The sequence below is a fragment of the Tympanuchus pallidicinctus genome, unplaced genomic scaffold, assembly GCF_026119805.1.
Source record: "Tympanuchus pallidicinctus isolate F22 unplaced genomic scaffold, pur_lepc_1.0 scaffold19, whole genome shotgun sequence".
Lineage (NCBI taxonomy): Eukaryota > Metazoa > Chordata > Aves > Galliformes > Phasianidae > Tympanuchus > Tympanuchus pallidicinctus.
This window is the reverse complement of record NW_026294710.1, coordinates 15,570,878-15,590,025: the sequence shown is the minus strand read 5'-3', so window position 1 is coordinate 15,590,025 and position 19,148 is coordinate 15,570,878. Positions and strand designations below refer to the sequence as shown.

Genomic DNA, 19,148 nt, shown 5'->3' with positions numbered 1-19,148 from the left:
GAAAAGTAGATGAACAGAAAAGCAGTAGAACAGCCAGAGTATGCAATCCCTTAGGCATAGCAAGAAGTACACAGCCCAGGAGTGAGAATTTTTCCTAGATTTTTTAAGCTATTTCAGTGGAGGAGGTGAAATAGGTTGAAGGAAACAAAAACAAAGCAAAAAAAAAAAAAAAAAACAAACAAACCCACAACCATTGCTGAACTGTTGCTCTCTCTACTAGAGTGCTTTTGTTTTGGATTTGTTGAAGCAATGAAGTTCAGGCAAACTCAAACTACCACCTTCTACTGTCAGTAAGAAAATACCAACTTGCCTTCAGTAATGGCCACTTGTTGTCTGCAGTTAAGTCAGAAGTTACAAGGAAACTGAACAACTATGAAAAATAAAGCACTGAAGGAGAGAAACCTATTTTCTTAAGGGGCATCTAAGAGTATCTTTAGTGACAAACCAAGGAGTTCCTACTTAACAGATTTTTCTGCACTCTTGACTAACATTAATAGCCAGAACTCAAGTGCAAAATATTGTTTCTTTCTTTACTTTTATCCGGGACAAAACACTACAAACAAATGCTCCCTTTCTCTCGAAGTCAAAGGAAACACACCCAGAACTTCCAGTTCATTACTCATGCTTCTCTACAAAGAAAAACAACAGGCTGTGCCACCCACTCAAGGGCTTCATCTTGAAGAGAGGGGGAAAAAAACAAAAAACAAGCCATTTCACCAGAGATCACGATCCCAGAAAGAATAGCTAAGAAAACTCAAATGAGCAAGCAAATCTGTACTACCAGATGGAACGTGGCACAACAGGAGGATGAGTACACTTGTCCAAGTCAACTACCAAGAAGGAAAGAAGAATTAAAGCCACAATGCCTCCTACAATGCCCTGAATGGCAGTGTACCTAAGTGGTATATTTTATTTGACACAATTCTAACATCTTTACCCTTTCAGAGGGCAGTGGCAGAAGGCCTGAATAGATACCATATGGAAATGAGGAACCAAGTCTTTCCCTTTGTTAAGGCTCAAACTATCAGTGTAGGTTCTTCACACCTTCCCTCTCCTCCCAAATACAGAACTGCCATAGTTACAGGTGATGAGGGAGCACCTCTGCTTTTGTACAAGCAACACCTAGAAATGAGCCCTGCCCTCCCTACCCCCCCATTCACCCTCCTCATTCAGGAGGACTTAACCTTTTCCAATGCATAAGATTTACTTGTGGTATTTAGAGCACCATATTTCATAGAAGCTACAGAAATGGAAATGCTTTCCCGTGTTACTACACCAAGGTTCCATTCTTAGTTATGCCTTACTGTATTCTCAAAGCTATCTCAATTAGCTTCTACTGCATGCAAAGCATTTTAATATCATGCAAAAAGGACCTGAAAAGAAAGAACAGTGATAGAGTGGTTAGAAAACAAAACAGGAATTAAGAAAATTGGATTACAGCCTCTGCTCTACTGCTGATATCTAATGCAGAGCACCCTCCACTGCAGCTTTACACAGCTCTCTACTGCTACAGAATCCACTTGGAAATGGGAAACCCCTGCCTTGCAATGAGCTAAGAAGGAAGATCCGTATCTCCATGGCCATTTTTCTTCCCTACCTGGTGAACACACAGCTTTGGTTCATCAAATAATGGAGCTGCAACTACATGCACTGAGTACTACTGAAACACTGCAACACTGTTAGCAGAGGTCATGTAATCACTTCCAACAAATTAATGTAGGAAGATGTGCTAGAAAACAAAGCTAAGCATACAGCTAAAGCAACAGAATACACAGTACCTAGGAGTTTGGGTTCAGACTGTAACAAATGAAAAGAAAGCAAGTAAAAGAATGTGTTCAGCTTTCAAAAAGCTCATCATTTAAACCACAACACAGCCAGCAGTAGCATTAGTAATATTAGTGCTGTAATATTAGTACTGTGAAAACCATTAGTAATCCATCCAAAAAAAAAAAAAAAAAGGGTAATGTGAACACTGTGGTCTCAATGCCTCAGTCCATTCATTCTGAGTTCAGGAACCTCAGCAGCACATATTGGAAAAGCAGCTGCCAAGGTCTTCTTCTGCACTTCTAGTTCTCTGGAAGCACAAGCTTCATACACAGAAGTCATCCAGAATTAAGCAAGATGAGAGCAAAGTAAAGGACTCGCTCTGCTGCCATGCAGAACTTTGCTCTGTCAACAGCTTGAGCAATGGCTGCAGTTCTGGTCTGTTTTCAGTTGGCCTTGAACACACAACTGAAACAGTGGAAGTGATGAAGCAGTTGTTCTCCCTGTTAAGGCAAAGGCTCTTCAGTTTGGAAAAGACTGAAAGGAGATACATATCTGATGGGTGCAGAACTCAGAAGTCATAGATTAGATTGGAAGGGACCTTAAAGATCAAAGTGAGGCATATGATGGAAACACATCACTAAGCAGTGTACTGCTAGCACTATGGCAGTACTTACTGAAACTCAGAGATGCCTGTTTCAGACTCACCTTGAGCACTGGGTGCAGGTTTGGATACTACAATTTAAGGACATAAAACCATCAGGAGGGCTATGAAGATGGGGGAAGGCCTGGACGGGAAGGCACATGGGGAGAAGTTGAGGTCCCTTGGTTTGCTCAATCCAGAGAACGCTGAGGGTGGACCTCATGGTGTCCTACAAACTCCCTAACCCAGCAACCACAGACACCACAGATGTACGAGGCACCAGGCACCTCTAAGTGGCCAGATCTGAGTCTCCTAACATCATGTATTGCCACTGTTTGAGGCCAACTACTGAGCTACTTAACCACTAATCTGTCTCAGTAGAGCATTTATTTCTTCTTATCCCTAGAAGATCATCATAATTTAGATCACCTAAAGCTGAGTGACATTTTGGAGGAGCTGGAGGTGAAGTTACCCCACTCCTGTGCACGTATACACAAACATGAATGCACCACAGGCCAACTCGGGACCTGCCCTCCTTACAAGGATATTTCAGCTCCCACATGTGAAAAAAAGACAGCAGTGATCCATTCTGACAAAGTTCCAGGTTAAACCAAGGTGCTACTTCATGTCAGGACAGGGATCCCATCCACACGAGTTTGCCTCAAATAACTGCAAATTATTTTCTTACAGATAAGCCAGAAGTTAAAAATCACAACCCAAGATCCAAGTGGAGAAAAGCAATAGCAGAGACTCCTTTTTCATTTACTTTACCAAAAGACCATAAAGTTTCAGAAGTTTAAGGTTTTCATTTCAGCAACTGTCACTACAGATATCTGGATGGACAGCTGGGGAAACAGAGCACGTGTGATCCATCCTATGATCACGTACTGAAGAACCATCAAAGAGCACTCACAGAAAAGCAAACTCAACTTAAGAATACAGACTGCAATATAGTAAGAAGCTGAAATGAAGCTGTTTTGAGCCACATCAAAAATTACTCTGCTATAAAACTGAGAATGCCTCTTCTCAAGTTTTCAAAAATCCATATTAGATTTTTTCCCCACAAAATAACTTACATTTTTGCGCACTCTGGTTCTAAGGTACAAATTTCTGCTACATATTTGCAAGAACGTTTTCAATTGCTCATAGCCAGCAGCAAGAGCTTTCTTCTCTTCTCCGGTTACAGTGCCAATATTCTGAGCCTTAATTTTACCTGCTGCAACCAAAATGAACCACTTTCTCTCTACTCAAGCAATTGTTACCATTTATTCTTCTCCTTTAAAAAAAAAAAAATAAATCCACAACATTAAATCCTTGAAGTGGCACCTGCAACTACAAAAGGAGCCCTGTCACTCTGAATCACAAACATCACTCTGTACACCTGAATTTCCTAAGCCCCTCAGTGCAGGAGCCATTTCTTGTTCTGCACAGCAAAGAGCAAAGCAAGGAATACTTAATATTCTTGAGATTATACATGTTCCTGCTAACACTGCAGAAAAGTAAGCCAAGGGCATCTTTACTTGTTTCAGTTCTATTAAAACGTGTGGCAAGGAAGAAGAAAAGTCAACACGCTGTTTGCCAAATAGAAAGGATCAGAACTGTTTGGGAAAGGAACTTTGCAGCAAGAACTTCGAAGGGAAGAATTACAAAACAGGACAGGATTATGAAAGGATTACCAAACAATAAATCTACATCAGCTTCTCAGAACTCCCTGAAAAGCAGAAGCATTGAGAACACGCGACAAACAGAAGAAATGTCAATCTGCATACCAAGCGTATGTATGTTATGAACTCGGTGGGGATTTCCAGAAGGGCTCCCTGATCAGCTCAGTTGTTTTTTCGTTTTCATTTTACTAAATGAGAATCCGCCTCTCCTGTAAAATACCTGTAATTGTACTTGGCAGCTGGATGGTTGCATATGCCTGTCTCATAAGCAAGAGCTCAATTGGATTAGAATAATTCCAACTGGATGTTAGTCTGAAAAGGGACGTTTTTATGCTACAGTAAAACCAAAATCCATTCAGCCAAACCTCACTGCCCCTTTTGAATTTACACATTAAAAATTCAGATTGTACAAATGCTTAATTTGGTGGAGCTGCTTTCAGGCATCCTTCAGAAGAACAAGGATGGGGAAGATGATCAGGCAAAATCCCTGCTATGTTTTTAATCATGCAAAGCACAACATATTTCCTACAAGAATGAAACAAACCTTGCTTCTTCCCCAGTATCAGTGAATACACAGTGATATCAGGTTAATTTTAAAAGTCCATTGGGACTATTCATTCCAGTAGAATCGTAGAATAGTGTGGGTTGAAAAGGACCATAATGATCATCTAGTTTCAGTGTGCAGGGTTGCCAACTACCAGGCCAGGCTGCCCAGAGCCACATCCAGCCTGGCCTTGAATGCCTCCAGGGATCCAGGGGCATCCACAGTCTCCTTGGGCAACCTGTTCCAGTGTGTTACCACCCCCCAAGTGAAAAACTTCCTCCTAAAAAAGGAAGACAGAAGTAGAATTTGACCTTTAGGTCAGGAGCATTTTTCACATCTGTTTTCCAGCACCCAATTCAAACGACCGAGACAGGGAGTCGGTGAAAAGACATCTACAGGAGCCCTGAAGCACTGTCATCCAGCAAGATGCCTCAACTGAGACAGGAATCACTTATTTCTAAAGGTAAATACAAAAGAAAATGCACACTTTGATGAAATGCAATTGCCATCTCTACCATTTCTGCAAGAGACAAAACTGCATCATTCTAGAAAACAAAACGACCCCTGCAGCTCTGGTCCTCCTTCCTCAGCACCGTGGATAAAGGAACAAAGTGGGACAAACGAGAACCTCAAGTATCACAGAATCACAGGGTGGCTTGGATTGGAAGGGACCTCAAGGATCATGAAGCTCCCACTCCCCTGCTGTACGCAAGGCCATCAACCTCCATATCTAATACTAGACCAGGCTGCCCTGGTACATTGGAATCCACCTCCACCTATTGCTTTCCAGCAGTTCAACAGATTGTAGTCATCAAAAGCTAAACAGCAATTCCAAACACTGGGATACCAGATTTCTGACACCATCTCACCTGTAAATTCACCCCTAGAGTATAATGAATTCATTTGAGGAGGGAGATAAGGAAAACAGGATCTGTAAACTCTCTTCAAACCATGCCCAGAACTCAACGCAGCCTTGTGATCTAAACAGCACAGAAAACAAGCCATTGTTATTTCACAAGCTAATAAATTTCTCCCATTGTTGTGAACTGAAAAGAACACAATTTTCACTACGCTATTCAACAGCAAAAGAAAACAAACACCATTGTGGTACACATCATGTGGCACAAGAGATAACTACAGGAGTACAGAAATGCTGCACAGAGCTGAGCAGAACTCAGAGAGATTCACCGCCCTTCATAACGCTGTACTTCTGAGCTCCAAATGAACTCCAGCCCCAAAGCAGGATTTTACATCGTAGCTCCCAGCACCACAGAAAGCACGCTGCACTTGGATTAGTGTTTAGTTCATGTAACACCCATATTCCTCACCTGTGCCAAATTACTCCAAAATAAGCTCTGATGTGAATGAAATGCATAACAGATGACTTTACGCTGTCGCTCTGTGACCAGGATGATGCCAACTGAGAACACCCACCAGGGCAGTTAAAAGAGTGCTTATTCTGGGGTATCCTGCTGCATTCAGTACAAATAAGAAAAAACCCACTGCAAAGCCAGCAGCAGAACTGTACATCTTTATATGCTGCCACTTCAGCTGGTGATGCTTACTAACAGCCACAAAGCTTTACAGCCACTAAGTGTTTGGTTTGCTCACAGAAATATATATAGCAAAGGTTCAAATACTGTGGGGCCTTAAGAAAACTGCTTGCCTTCCTCCCAAAGGGATCCATGAACAATCAGGATGCTCAATCAGCGTTTTCAACTTCAGAACCTTTCTTGATACTGAAGATTTGGTTTTAGCATCCATCTCCAGAATAGCGAACCTCATTCTGAAGCATTAGACAAGCAACTATGCTTTGTGACACCCCCACATCTTATTCTACACAGGCCAACAACCAGGACAGTTCCTGGGCAGAGAAATCCCTGAATTCCTCAGTCCTGAATGCTCAGGCCAACTTCTTCGCTTTGCAAAGCTCTGCATGCGTTTACAGCACACACAAGCTCTTAGTCTTCTGAACCCAAACTCAATGTGCACTGCACATCGTCCTTACTTCATCTCAAAAACCCACTGCTTCTTTCACTGCAGTGTATTCTGCCTTTAAATCCTGTATTTAGTTAGTTCTCCACTCCTGCATCTGACATATCTGCAAAAAAAGAAGTTAGCATTAACCTTTAAGACCATTCATTTACAGGCACAGGTAGCAATCTCAAAGTTACAGGGCCAGCAGCAATCAGATTTCAGACTCAACAAGAATTTCTACTTGCGCCAATCGGTCCTCAATCTCCCCCGCAAGCTCTGTGTTATCAAAGGCTTTATTCTGTCCTATAGAGCAGATGGGTGGGTTTTTTTTTTGTTTTTTGTTTTTTGTTTTTTTTTTTACTCACCCACATTAAGCACCAATTTTAAGAGGAAACTGATAATGAGTAATAAATGTTTCATTTCTGCAAATTTGCTTTCCCTGATGCTCCCAGCGAGGCTGGTGGATGAACTGCCTGCCTATTTTACCAACCCTAAAGCCAGCCCTGCTAAGGATGATTACTGCTAAGCTATGGATTGTAAACAGTTTTAAATACCTGTTTCTTGACTAGCAAATTTCTCTTGCATGCAGAACATCATAGTAACTCTATGTAGGCATTGTTACTGTAGAATTTTTTATTGCATCAAAGTGAAAGAACACATACTCTGTGTCCAAGTGTGCACCCTAGAAAATTGATGTTAAGTGAGTACCTGCAACATGCAGTCCTTGTGGGCAGGTACAAGGCTTATTTGGCAGGAAAGGACTGTCCAGCCCCCTTGTGAACACTGTTGTGGATTTACAGCATCTGGGCATCCCTGCAAAGTCCCCTCTTCCTCTGCTCCCCAAAATCAGAGGGAGCCTTACCTAAAGGGAGCCTATAAATAAGAGGGGAGACAACCCTTTGAAAGGGTAGATAATAGCAGGACAATGGAAAATGGTCAGAAGTTGAAGGAGGGAAGATTTAGGCTGGATGCCAGGGGGAAGTTATTTACTATGAGAGTGGTGAGGTGCTGGAACAGCTGCCCAGAGAGGCTGTGGATGCCCCGTCCATCCCTGGAGGTGTTCAAGGCCAGGTTGGATGGGGCCCTGGGCAGCCTGGTCTGGTATTAAATGGGGAGGTTGGTGGCCCTGCGTGCAGCACAGGGGTTGGAACTTGATGACCCTTGAGGTTCCTTCCAACCCAAGCCATGTGTGATTCTGTGATCAGATCAGCTACACAAGAATATCTGAGCTCAAGAAGATAAAGAGTAACATGATGCACAGGTGAGGTTTGGAAATCCAGGAGGAAGACTCCATCATGCCTGGATCAAGCTCCTTCACAAGTGCAATTCACTTGCCTTCAGTCAGCATCGCTTACTCACATGAAAACACTCATTAAAGACAGTGGGAAACACCAATTAAAAAAAAAAAGGCAAGCTGATCAAATTGAAATATTTCTCACTTGATTGAGAAAATGAACATTTGAGCAAAGCATAATTGCGAGCGTTACATCAGCAGGGGAGCAAACAAAGCTCCACTTTTAACAGCAATCCCCAGCAAACTTTCTGCCACCTGTTTCACTATTGCTCAGCACCGTATCCTGTGCTTTGTTAAGCCTACCAGTTCCTTGCTTTCAAACACCTCTGAAGCCACAATAATACAGTCAGTTTGTGGTATCAACTGCACACAAAATAGCTGGGCTTAAAACTTGTCATAGTAAAAGCTGAGGCTATGCTTAAAGCGTGTCCAACTTACGTGACTCACATATGTTAGCATCTTCTCCTCCAGGAAAAACAACGCCAGGCATCATTCTATAGAGGAAGGTTCTGATGTGCCCACTGCAGTCTGGGGGATTTGTTTTTTTATTCATCATACCAAATACTTAATAAACAGAACACAACAAATCTATATAGGATGCAGGAAAATCTCTGTCCCGCTCTCTCCCTCTCTCTCCCTCTCCCCCTCAAAGCACGGCCTTGGCCTACAGACAATTTTTGACCAAAGGATCTCTGGGGCTAAATGAAGAAAGCAGTTGCTAGAAGCAACAAATAATCATTTAAACAGAGCAAAGTGGATGTCTAGAAAGACCACGCTCCTCTCTTCAGGAATTGGCTGCAGTATGCCAAGGAGAATTCACTGTGGAAGAAAAAAAATGAGAGTAAAAAGAAACTCATGACAATCTTGCTACTCCTCATAGTGTTACTCCTCTCACTGATGACTGTGGCCACGCATCCATCACAGCATTTGCTTTACTGCTTTGGTTTGAACCGTTGTGATCACTGCCAGACATTGATGGCTGCACTAACACCTGGAGGCAGCCACACCACTGGCTACACAGATCAACAGCCCAGGCTTTTTGTGGGAGGAAATCCAGCAGACAAGAAACAACAGCAGGTGAATAAGAGAGAAGGGGTCAGGATGCACAGGAAAGGGAAAAGAAAAAAAAAAACCGAGCTGAGAGCATCTGCCCACATCTCTTCTGTCCAGCAGAAACAACCCTAATTAGCCACTTACTCAGAGGCTGCCAAGTTACAAATAAACCAAGTGCAGGTTGCTGTAGGATAAAGCATTGGTTTGACATGCATGGAAGATGCATCCAAGTGCTGTTCAAGAAGCTTTACAGGAAAATGCACTCACTCATTAATGCTTTTTCCTCCTCCAGAAGAGAACATCACACAGGGCTCGGATCTGCTCATTTCAAAGATCAGGTTTCATCCTGACAACACTGAGCAACATTTAAGATCAAATGTGCTTTATGAGGATGCTATCAGAGGCATGACATTATTTATTACGGGGCCTTGAGCAATCTGGGCTAGAGAGAGGTATCCCTGCCTGCAGCAGTGGGGTTGGAACTACATGATCTGAAAGGTCTGTTCCAAAAACAAACCACTCTATGATTTAACTAGAATTAAACACAACTTAAACCACGTATGGAGCAAAAAAAAAAAAAAAAAAAAAAAAAAAACAAAGAAAACAAAAAAAAACACATCGGAGCTCACCAGGCTTTCCTCCCCTCTGCTGTGCCAGCCTGAGACCTCAGGAGGCTGCATTTCAACACAGCACAATGAGAAGAAAGTTGCTGAGCACTATGGGACAAGAACAGCCCACTGTCTACACTGCTCGATACATTTCGAAAGGTTCATTAAACCAAATAGACTTATTTGAATTTTATAATTGAAAATTGCAGTCTTAAAGACAAGTCCCAAATGGAGTGATCTACAGCTTCCAGCACTATTTAACCTCGAAACGTAGAATCTGAGAATACATGTTTTAATACCTCTGCAGAATCCCACTGAAACCAACCGCAAAAAGTTTCTTCGTAAGGAAATAAAAAGCCTGCTTGAAACAGTCTGGAAAGAAGAAAAGAATCCAGAAGGTATTTAACAATTTAACTCAGTAGCAATGCATTGAATGCCTTCTCATCACTTTCACAGGTTGCTCAATTGTTCCCAATAAACTCTGGATTTGAAGACACAAGTTAAAATGCTCACAGTGCCAGAAAGAAAGCAGTCAGAAGCTGCACAAGTCAATAGCTGAGGAAAGCAGGTTATTACTGTAAAATGGCTATAAAAATATAAGGGATTTTATCCTATTAAAAAATAAAAATAGTGAAATGTGGGACCAGCACACTCCTTCCTCAGCAAGAGAAGCACAAGGTATCCACCCTCCAGACCAACAGATCTCTGTTGTGCAAACAGAGAAATAACTCACTCCTTTTATATGGGAAACAGCAGAACTGAATCTCTTCAAACTGCTGTTAAACACAGAAAGTAAACAGAGCATTATAAAACATTTTCCTCCTCTACTTACATTCTATTAATCTTTCATGCTGCTTACACAGTTGGTTAGAGCACTTTCAACAGAAATTAATGATCTTTTATCATTGAGGACTTGCACATTTATGCACGGCAGCTGTAGCGAAAAGGCTGAGCCCACAGTCATCTAAATAAATATCACAGAATCATAGAATGGCCTGGTTTGAAAAGGACCACAGTGATCATCCAGTTTCAAACCCCCTGCTGTCTGCAGGGTCACCAACCAGCAGATCAGGCTGCCCAGAGCCACATCCAGCCTGGCCTTGAATGCCTCCAGGGATCCAGAGGCATCCACAACCTCCTTGGGCAACCTGTTCCAGTGTGCCACCACTTTCTGTGTGAAAAACTTCCTCCTAATATCTAACCTAAACCTTCCCTGTCTAAGTTTAAAACCATTCCCCCTTTCTCCTATCACTATTCATCCTCATAAAGCCATTCCCCCCTGCTGTTTATATGCTCCCTTCAAATACTGGAAGGTCGTGATGAGGTCTCTCAGGAGCCAAGGGGAGACAAGCTAAACAAGCCCAATTCCCTCAACCTTTCCTCATAGCAGAGGTGCTCCAGCCCCCTGATCATCATAGTGGCCCTCTTCTGGACCCACTCCAAGAGCTCCACATCCTTCTTGCACTGGGGGCCCCGGGCCTGGATGCAGTGCTGCAGATGGGGCCTCACAAGAGCAGAGCAGAAGGGGATGATCACCTCTCTCTTCCTGCTAGCCGTTCCTCTTTTAATGCAGCCCAGAACACAGCTGGCCTTCTGGGCTGCAAGCACACACTACTGGCTCATGTCCAGCTTCTTGTCCACCAGGACCCCCACGTCCTTCTCTGCAGGGCTGCTCTCAAGGAGATTTTCCCCCAGTCTGTATAAATACCTGGGATTGCCCCAACCCAAGTGCAACACCTTGCATTTGGCCTTGCTGAACCTTATTAGGCTCTCATGGGCCCTCTTCTCCAGGCTGTCCAGGTCCCTCTGGATGCCTTCCCTTCAGTGTATCCATTGCACTGCTCAGCTTAGTGTTGTCTGCAAACTCACTCAAAGTGCACTCAATGCCATCATCTCTGTCATTGATGAAGATGCTGATAAGCACATATAATCAGAACTTTCTGCATTTTGCTACATTAACCACCCTTTAATCCAGCATGTCATTGAGCGTCTGCGTGGGCTGGGAAATTCTTTACAGAGACAGTGGTGAGGTGCTGGAACAGGCTGCCCAGAGAGGTTGTGGATGCCTCGACCCTGAAGGTGTTCAAGGCCAGGTTGGATGGAGCCCTGGGCAGCCTGGGCTGCTATGAAATGGGGAGGTTGGTGGCCCTGCATGAGGCAGGGGGGTTGGAGACTCCTGATCCTTGAGGTCCCTTCCAACCCTGGCCATTCTGTGATTCTGTGATTCTTTAATCCCACTTTTCCAGGCGAGTACAAGCTACAGCGGTATGGATAGCAACGGGTTGATTTCTGGAAGAAAAAGAAGTAAAGGATTGGACTGCACACATTTAAGATAACTATTCTGATAAAAGAATCTTACTATCATTAAGGATAGAAAAGACCACTAAAATCATCCAGCCCAAGCAAAGTACTACACAGGCGAGCACACGTCACACATGTCCAGGTGCCCACAGGCACTCATTTCCTTTCAATGCAATTCCTCTGAGAACCATGCATTCAGCACAGCGATGACATGAATCACCATGCTCCCAGGAGAAAAATGAAGTCCTAAGCATCAATGCTTTCAAATCTCCACAAGTACAAGCTGTGCAGCACGACCTGGACCTCCTGGCTGGATGATAAAAGGAGTGCTTGAGGGCTGCTGGTCACCCTGCGCTGTGAATCCATCCCTGCAGCATCCAGCAGCAAGAGGCTCTGCAAATTTTGTTATTAACTTGAAGGTTTCAATCTTGCGCTGGAAGGGAGAGTTGGTAGAGGGGATGTAATTGCAGAAGTTGGAAGCACAGAACTGATAATCATTTATTAACAAAAACACCTCTTTCTGCTTCCTTGTTTTGTGGAGAACACCAGCTCTGTGCTGCGCGTTGCCTACAGCTGAAATAAAAGCTGCAAGGCTCTGTGCCTCAAGATTTAACAGTGTGGCCACACACACTGTGCTCTTCTATACTGTTGTGTATTCACACCTGTACCCTAACCTATCTGCCGCTCTTTAACCCTAGTATCTGTGCCAAGCTGCAATTCAATGCTTAACACACGTTTTATACAACTGTCCCAAGATCACTTCAGGCAAATCGATAGTTTAGAACCATATTCTGCCATACACAATTTCTCCTCAATGCATTTCTGAGCTACTAATATTTTAGAACTGCTGCTTCTATAATGTCGGAAAACACCATTTGCAATAAAAGCGGTTTTAAAGAGACCATTACAGTACATACAGATCAGAGTAACTCAGCTTTATTTCTTGTAGCAGCTATTTCCCAAATGTAACAGCTATACATCCATCTCTCTCACCCCACATCACAAACTGGGATCTCACTTCTATTGCTTCAGACAGAAAGAGGTGATCAAATGCCAGGTCATTAGTAAGAAACCATTTAACCAAGTTCACTGTAAATGTAATGAAAATAATGGTCAAAACCTATTAAAAAGGAAAAGGAGAATTTCAGTTGTGAAACATAAAATATGTTCAAGGTTTTTGCCCATAATTTCAACTCCCTCAGACATAAAAGTAAGAAACGCACTGCACCTCGTCTCACTTTTAGTTCTCCTTGACATCTGTCATACACGTTTGCCTGTGTGAAAACTTAGCTAAAACATTTCTGTAAGGTCTTATGGAGTCAGTGCTAAAGTTTGTTTTCTCCCAATTAAAGCAGCTATTAAAGGCCAGTTTTAAAAAAACAGAAACCTTTAATTGGAAAGAAAAACATCCAACAATAAACAAAAGGCAGACGTGCACCAATTAAAAATCTGACAAGATATTTCAAAAAAAAAAAAAAAATAATAGCATTTGCTAAATGCCAGGTTGCTTGTTTCAGACTACAAAAGCTGCTTCAACCGGCTACCAACAAAACAAAAGGTTAAGGAAATCAATATACATACACATTTGTCCTCTGAAAGATTAATATAAATATATATTCCCTAAGTGGTTCCGCAGCAAATGAACAGAACATCCTCCATTCTGTGCACATTCTCTGCTTTTTAAAAGACTTGACAGCACACATGATGAGTATTGGACTGCTCTAATGGAAGCTCCTGGTCTCCATTTTAACCCCAGAATCATAGAATTATTTAGGTTGGAAGGAATCTTTAAAGCTCATCTCGTCCAACTCCCCTTCAATGAACATGAGCATCCACAGCTGATACCCAGACTCTTCTCCAAAAGCCACAATCCCACAAGCTATGCCTTACCAAAATGTTCACCACATCTCAGCTGTGTGAGGACAACAGCAAACTGAAGAGACTCCCATATCCCCCAAAGACTCTGGATAAAGAAAAAAGGCAGCCCGTGCTGCAGCGAAGTTGGGGATTTTATTAGTGCACTGTGCAAACAATCCCAAATACTCTCTACTTTTAGGAGTATTACTATAAACATACATACACTGCACCCAAGAACACATCACTCACTCCTGGCAGCTCTCCTATAGAAGGAACACATGGCATCATCCTGATGCTCCCATAGCCTTGAGCTTGAAACACACAGCATAACACCATAAAACAACTCACTCCTGGTCTGTAAGATATGTTCTGCCATGGTTAAGTGATTTGAACTGCAATTGATGGACATGTACAACTAGGTTTTGGAGCCAATGAGACACTACGAGGACCACAGAGGAGACCTCAGCACAACAGCTTGCTGTGTCGACTCAGCCAGACTGCGTGAGCACAGGCACCACACGCACGCAACTTGGGAGCCAGAAATGACCTCTCCAAGATGTGCTTCACGGGGCCATCATCACCCCACAGGGCTTTTTCTTCAGTTCTGTGCTCTGGCTACCAAGCAGTGTGACTCCTTGCGCTCAGGAAACAGCTTCTTCCTAGTTAGTCCATACAGGAGCCTGGCAACAACAGGAGAACCAAGGAGAACTCGCTCACCGCATGGCTCCTGCTGCAGGAAACAACTCCCAGAAAACAATTGTGTTCCTCAACGCAACAGGAAAAGCTGACACTTCACAGGGACAGATAAGGGGCTAAAAGCAAGATGGCCGTGCCTGCTGCTTCCTCCTTCAGCTCAATTACCAGCACACAAAGTAGCTGGAAGGCAACACTGCAGAGATGAGCGATGGGTCCACATTTCCTTTTACAGAGACACAGTTTAGGAGTGTTATTGTGGGGTCAGAGGACCTCAGAAACATTCTGACACTCCTTTTTAAAGCTGAATGGCCAACTGGTGTGACAAAGCAAACTCTTAACACCGAGCTGGGACATATATACTGGCTTTTATGGAGTTAATTTCCTAATTTCCCTGCAGCAACAGCACTATTATTTTCAACCAGAGCCCAGCTTACAAAAAAATGCCATTTCTCAATTTCTCTGCTGCCGTAATACATCATAGCTTTGTCAGAGATTTGGCCCCAAATACTCTCACTGAAAGCAAGACCAGTTCTGCTCCTTCCAAGTCTGCTGATGCAAATACTGAGTCCCAAAATCTACATCAGAGCAAAGTAAATTAGTCCCTTCCAATAGAGAGCTACTTAGCTTGAGTAAATATAAGAAATTATCCCTTCATTAATAAAATCATTTATATTTATAAAACACTTATCTCCACATCTCAATGTGCTCTGCAAATTAAACACGTTGGCTGATCTAATCTAAACATTCTCTTTCACCATCTTTGCTGTTAAAGAGTAAAATACCATAATGCACAAAGAGTGACAGAATCACAGTGGTTGGAAAAAACCTCTGGAGATCATAAAACGGCCTGGGTTGAAAAGGACCGCAATGATCAACGCCAACCATCAGACCAGGCTGCCCAGAGTCACATCCAGCCTGGCCTTGAATGCCTCCAGGGGCATCCACAACCTCCTTGGGCAACCTGTTCCAGTGTGCCACCACTTTCTGTGTGAAAAACTTCCTCCTAATATCTAACCTAAACCTCCCGTCTCAGTTTAAAACCATTCCCCCTTGTCCTATCACCATCCACCCTCATAAACACTCTTTCCCCCTCCTGTTTGTATGCTCCCTTCAAATACTGGAAAGTCACAACGAGGACCCCCGAGTCCTCCTCCACAGGGCTGCTCTCAAGGACTTCTTCCCCAGTTTGTATAAATACCTGGGATTGTCCTGGCCTTGCTGAACCTCACTGGGTTCACACGAGCCTACTTATCCAGTTTGTCCAGGTCCCTCTGGATGGCTTTCCTTCTTTCCGACGTATTGACTGCACTGCTCAGCTTGCTGTTGTCTGCATCCACTTGGTGTCATTGAGATCGTCAAGTCCAACACCCCTGCCACTCTGCTTTTGTTTATTTACTGCAGAAGAACACAGTTCTCCTGCTTTTCATACATCGTTTCCTTTCAAGGGTATTTTGCAGAGCAACAACAGAAATAAACAGCCTTCTAAATAAAGAGAGGAATGCAAGCATAAAACAAAGAGGACCAGCAGGAGAAACTCCACTTAAATGTTTTGGAAATAAAAAGCATCAAAAAAAGAAAACTTTGTTGCATTTCAAACCAACAGCAGACCATTAAGGCTTTTGATATCTTTCTGAAGCTAAGTCGTAAGAAAGACAAATTCAACTCACCCAGCTCTGAAGTTGTTTGCCAGCGGTATTTTATGAACACACAAAGCAGCAAGTAATGTCACCTGTTGCTTAAAAGGCTCATATTCACCCAAGCTGCCGTACGAAAACAACAGAGAAAACTGATTGAAATTCCTTCACGTGCCATTTGCTTTTTGTACTTGGCTAACTGTAAGAAATGTGAATGTTAACACAACAGTTCTTCCTTCCTTCGCAATCAGTTCTACCTTCAGGTTTTCATGGTCTGGCTCAACGCTACCCAGCAAGCACTGCAAAGAGCCTCCACATCCACACTAAGTTCTAATTACATTTTGGAGGTTCAGTTATCAGGCTGTTCTATTGAATAATTCTAATTTAATAAAGTCAGTATCCTCAATGTTGCATCTAAATACTGGACATCGGCTGACTAAGGTATCAGAGCATGTAAGCCAAAGATTACTAGACAAATACGAGTTCCTACTCAGTAAGAACGCTCATTCTCATTTTATATTATAAAAGAAACAAGAAGTTTACATGAATTGAAGTAGAAATCTGGAAATCCCCTACAATTCTTCTTAAATTTCTGTTGAAATTATAGAAAATATGCAAAAAAAAAAAAAAAAAAAGATTATTAGAGGAAATGCTGCAGCAATTAATTTATACCATTCATTCTTCCACTGCTCACAAATTAATGTATTTTCTGTAAGTGAAAATTACCCAGCTAGGACCTACCACACTGCCTCTCCCACTTACTCAAACTTGAGGTTGACAAAGAAATAATAAGCACAACACACTTGAAATTCACACTACCTACCTTTGGCCAAATACAAGGCACAAGTGCACAGTAAAAAAGAAAAAAGAAAAAAAATCAGGATCCAGGATTTGTTACTTATTAGCACACACTTCCAAGACCGCGCTCATGAAGCTGGGAAGGCCAAGCAGAGCAGTGAAGCAGCTGCTTTGTTTGGTTGCCATCTACCTCGAGTTTGCAAGATCTGAAAGACCAGCTTAAAGAAATAATGAAAAGGAATAGAATTCAGCCCTAAACACTATGATTCATACAGTACTTCAGTATTAGATCATTACACGTGCTGGATACTGAATCATTACTAATATAACTTCTCCAAAGTAGAATAACTACAGTTTCTAGCAAAGCAGTCTTTTGCAACGTAGGAACTGAAGTTTGTAAGTTCTTTACAAGGCACAGTATCACTGCAGTAGGACTGCCTGCTGCCTACAGCCACTTTGGAAAGTGTATATAAAACCAGTATTTCAAAGCTTAAGTGTGGGAAATCAGCTGCCAACTCACTGAGCGGAAGCTACCCAAAAAAAGACTTAAAAGCATTTAGAAAAGGCACCGAGGGAAATAGAAAAATGCCAGGTCTTGCTTGGCTCCGAGATAATCACCGAATCAGATTCCAGGAGAGCAAAGAGTAGGAACAAGGGCAGACAGAAATCAATAGCCAGAACATGACTAGACAACTGCTTTCTTGTCACTCCTGCGTGGTGGTGAGACAAGCTGAGGTGGCGATTTTTCCAGTCTCACATCCTAAAATAGGATGGAGTCATAGAACAACAGAACCATTAAGGCTGGAAAACACCATGAAGATCATTTAGTCCAACCACCAACCTATCCCCACCATGTCCACTAAACAACGTCCCCCAGTGCCAAATCTCCATGTTCCTTGAACACCTCCAGGGACTCCCCCACCTCCCTGAGCAGCCTGTTCCAATGCCTCAGCACTCTTTCTGAGAATAAACTTTTCCTAATATCCAACCTGAACACATATTGGACTTCCTAGGCAAGCCTTATTTCCAACCAGCCTTATTTTATACTCAGTGCTGCTGTGTATTGGCAGATGGGGGTAAACTACAGATTCTACAGCAGTAGGGAGACAGTGACTTGACTCTCCCAGTATGGCACAAAGCTGGTGCTCACTGCAGGCATCACTCCTCCGACCTCCTGATGCTGAAAAGCAGCGGAAAGTGGAGCAGAATCATAGAATGCCTTGGGTTGGAAAACACTTCAAAAATTTCCTACTTCTAACTTCCTGCCATAAGTATGGACAATCAGAGCAGGATTAGAATGCCCAAACTGGGCAGCACCACCCAAACCGGCCCTGAACACCTGCAGGGATGGGGCACCCACAGCTTCTACGGGCAGCTGTGCAGTGGCCTCACCACCTTCATTGTAAAGAATTTCTTCCAGATCCCTAAATTATATCCACCTCTTTTCTGTGGGAGCCCATTACCCCTTGTGCCATCACTACGTGCCCTAACAGAAGAACTATTCCCAATTTCCTCAGGCTGCTTTTAAGTGCTAGAAGGACACTATTAGGTCTCTCTGGGGCTTTCTCTTCCCCAGGCTGAACAGCCCCATCTCTCTCAGCATTTATTCACAGAAGAAGTACTCCATCCTCTGAGTACCTTCAAGGCTTCCTCTATATCCCCTCCTTACCCTGGGAGTGCTCTGAGATGAACGCAACACAGCAGATGAGGGCTCACGAGGGCACAGCAGAGGAGGCCCCACTCCAGCCCGGAGCCCTCCTCACAGCTGTCCGGGCCCCGCAACGACCTCGAGCTCTGAAGGCCCCCACAGCACCACAAGGCCCACATACAGCCCAAGGTCGGTCCTGAGGGCGGGCCGGGAGGCTGCGGACCGGAGCCGCGCCGCCCATACCTGATCACAGAGATGAGCAGCCCCGAAGGGTCCTTGCTTCTGCTCATGCTGCTCCGGTAGCGTCCCACCGCCTCTCCCGCCGCCATCTTGCGCCCCCTTCAAACACAGAGCAACCGCCCCTACTGGCGCTGCGGCCAATTAGAAGAAAGGGAAGCGGGCTTCCACCCAATAGGAGGCTGGGGAAGGCGGGGCGGGAGCTATCAGCCTTCTATGCATCGTGCGGGGGCGCCGCGGTGCCTTCTGGGAGTTGTAGTTTCTGTGGCTCTGCTTCAGCCTCAGGCTGACTCAGGGTTGTGGCTCTTGCCAGTTCCTCCCGCTGTTCTCATTTTAATTTATCTTTCTAAAACCCCGCTGAATAAGAACAGTCGCCTCCGTTAAAAGCTGTTTTCACTGGGGAACGCATTTTTTGTTCTGGATGTTAAAG

The 19,148-nt window shown here is 43.5% G+C and overlaps 1 protein-coding gene across 2 annotated transcripts in view; it reads right to left on the bottom strand.

Annotated features, from left to right (window-relative positions):
- EXOC4 (exocyst complex component 4) overlaps positions 1 to 18,832 on the bottom strand; it is a 399,307-nt gene extending 380,475 nt beyond the window's left edge. For both annotated transcript variants that reach the window (XM_052680722.1, XM_052680723.1), the window contains exon 1: positions 18,725 to 18,832. In XM_052680722.1, the coding sequence (XP_052536682.1) occupies positions 18,725 to 18,810 (86 nt within the window). In that variant the 5' untranslated portion in view covers positions 18,811 to 18,832. The remainder of the gene's footprint in view (positions 1 to 18,724) is intronic.
- Between the last annotated feature and the right edge of the window lie 316 nt (positions 18,833 to 19,148).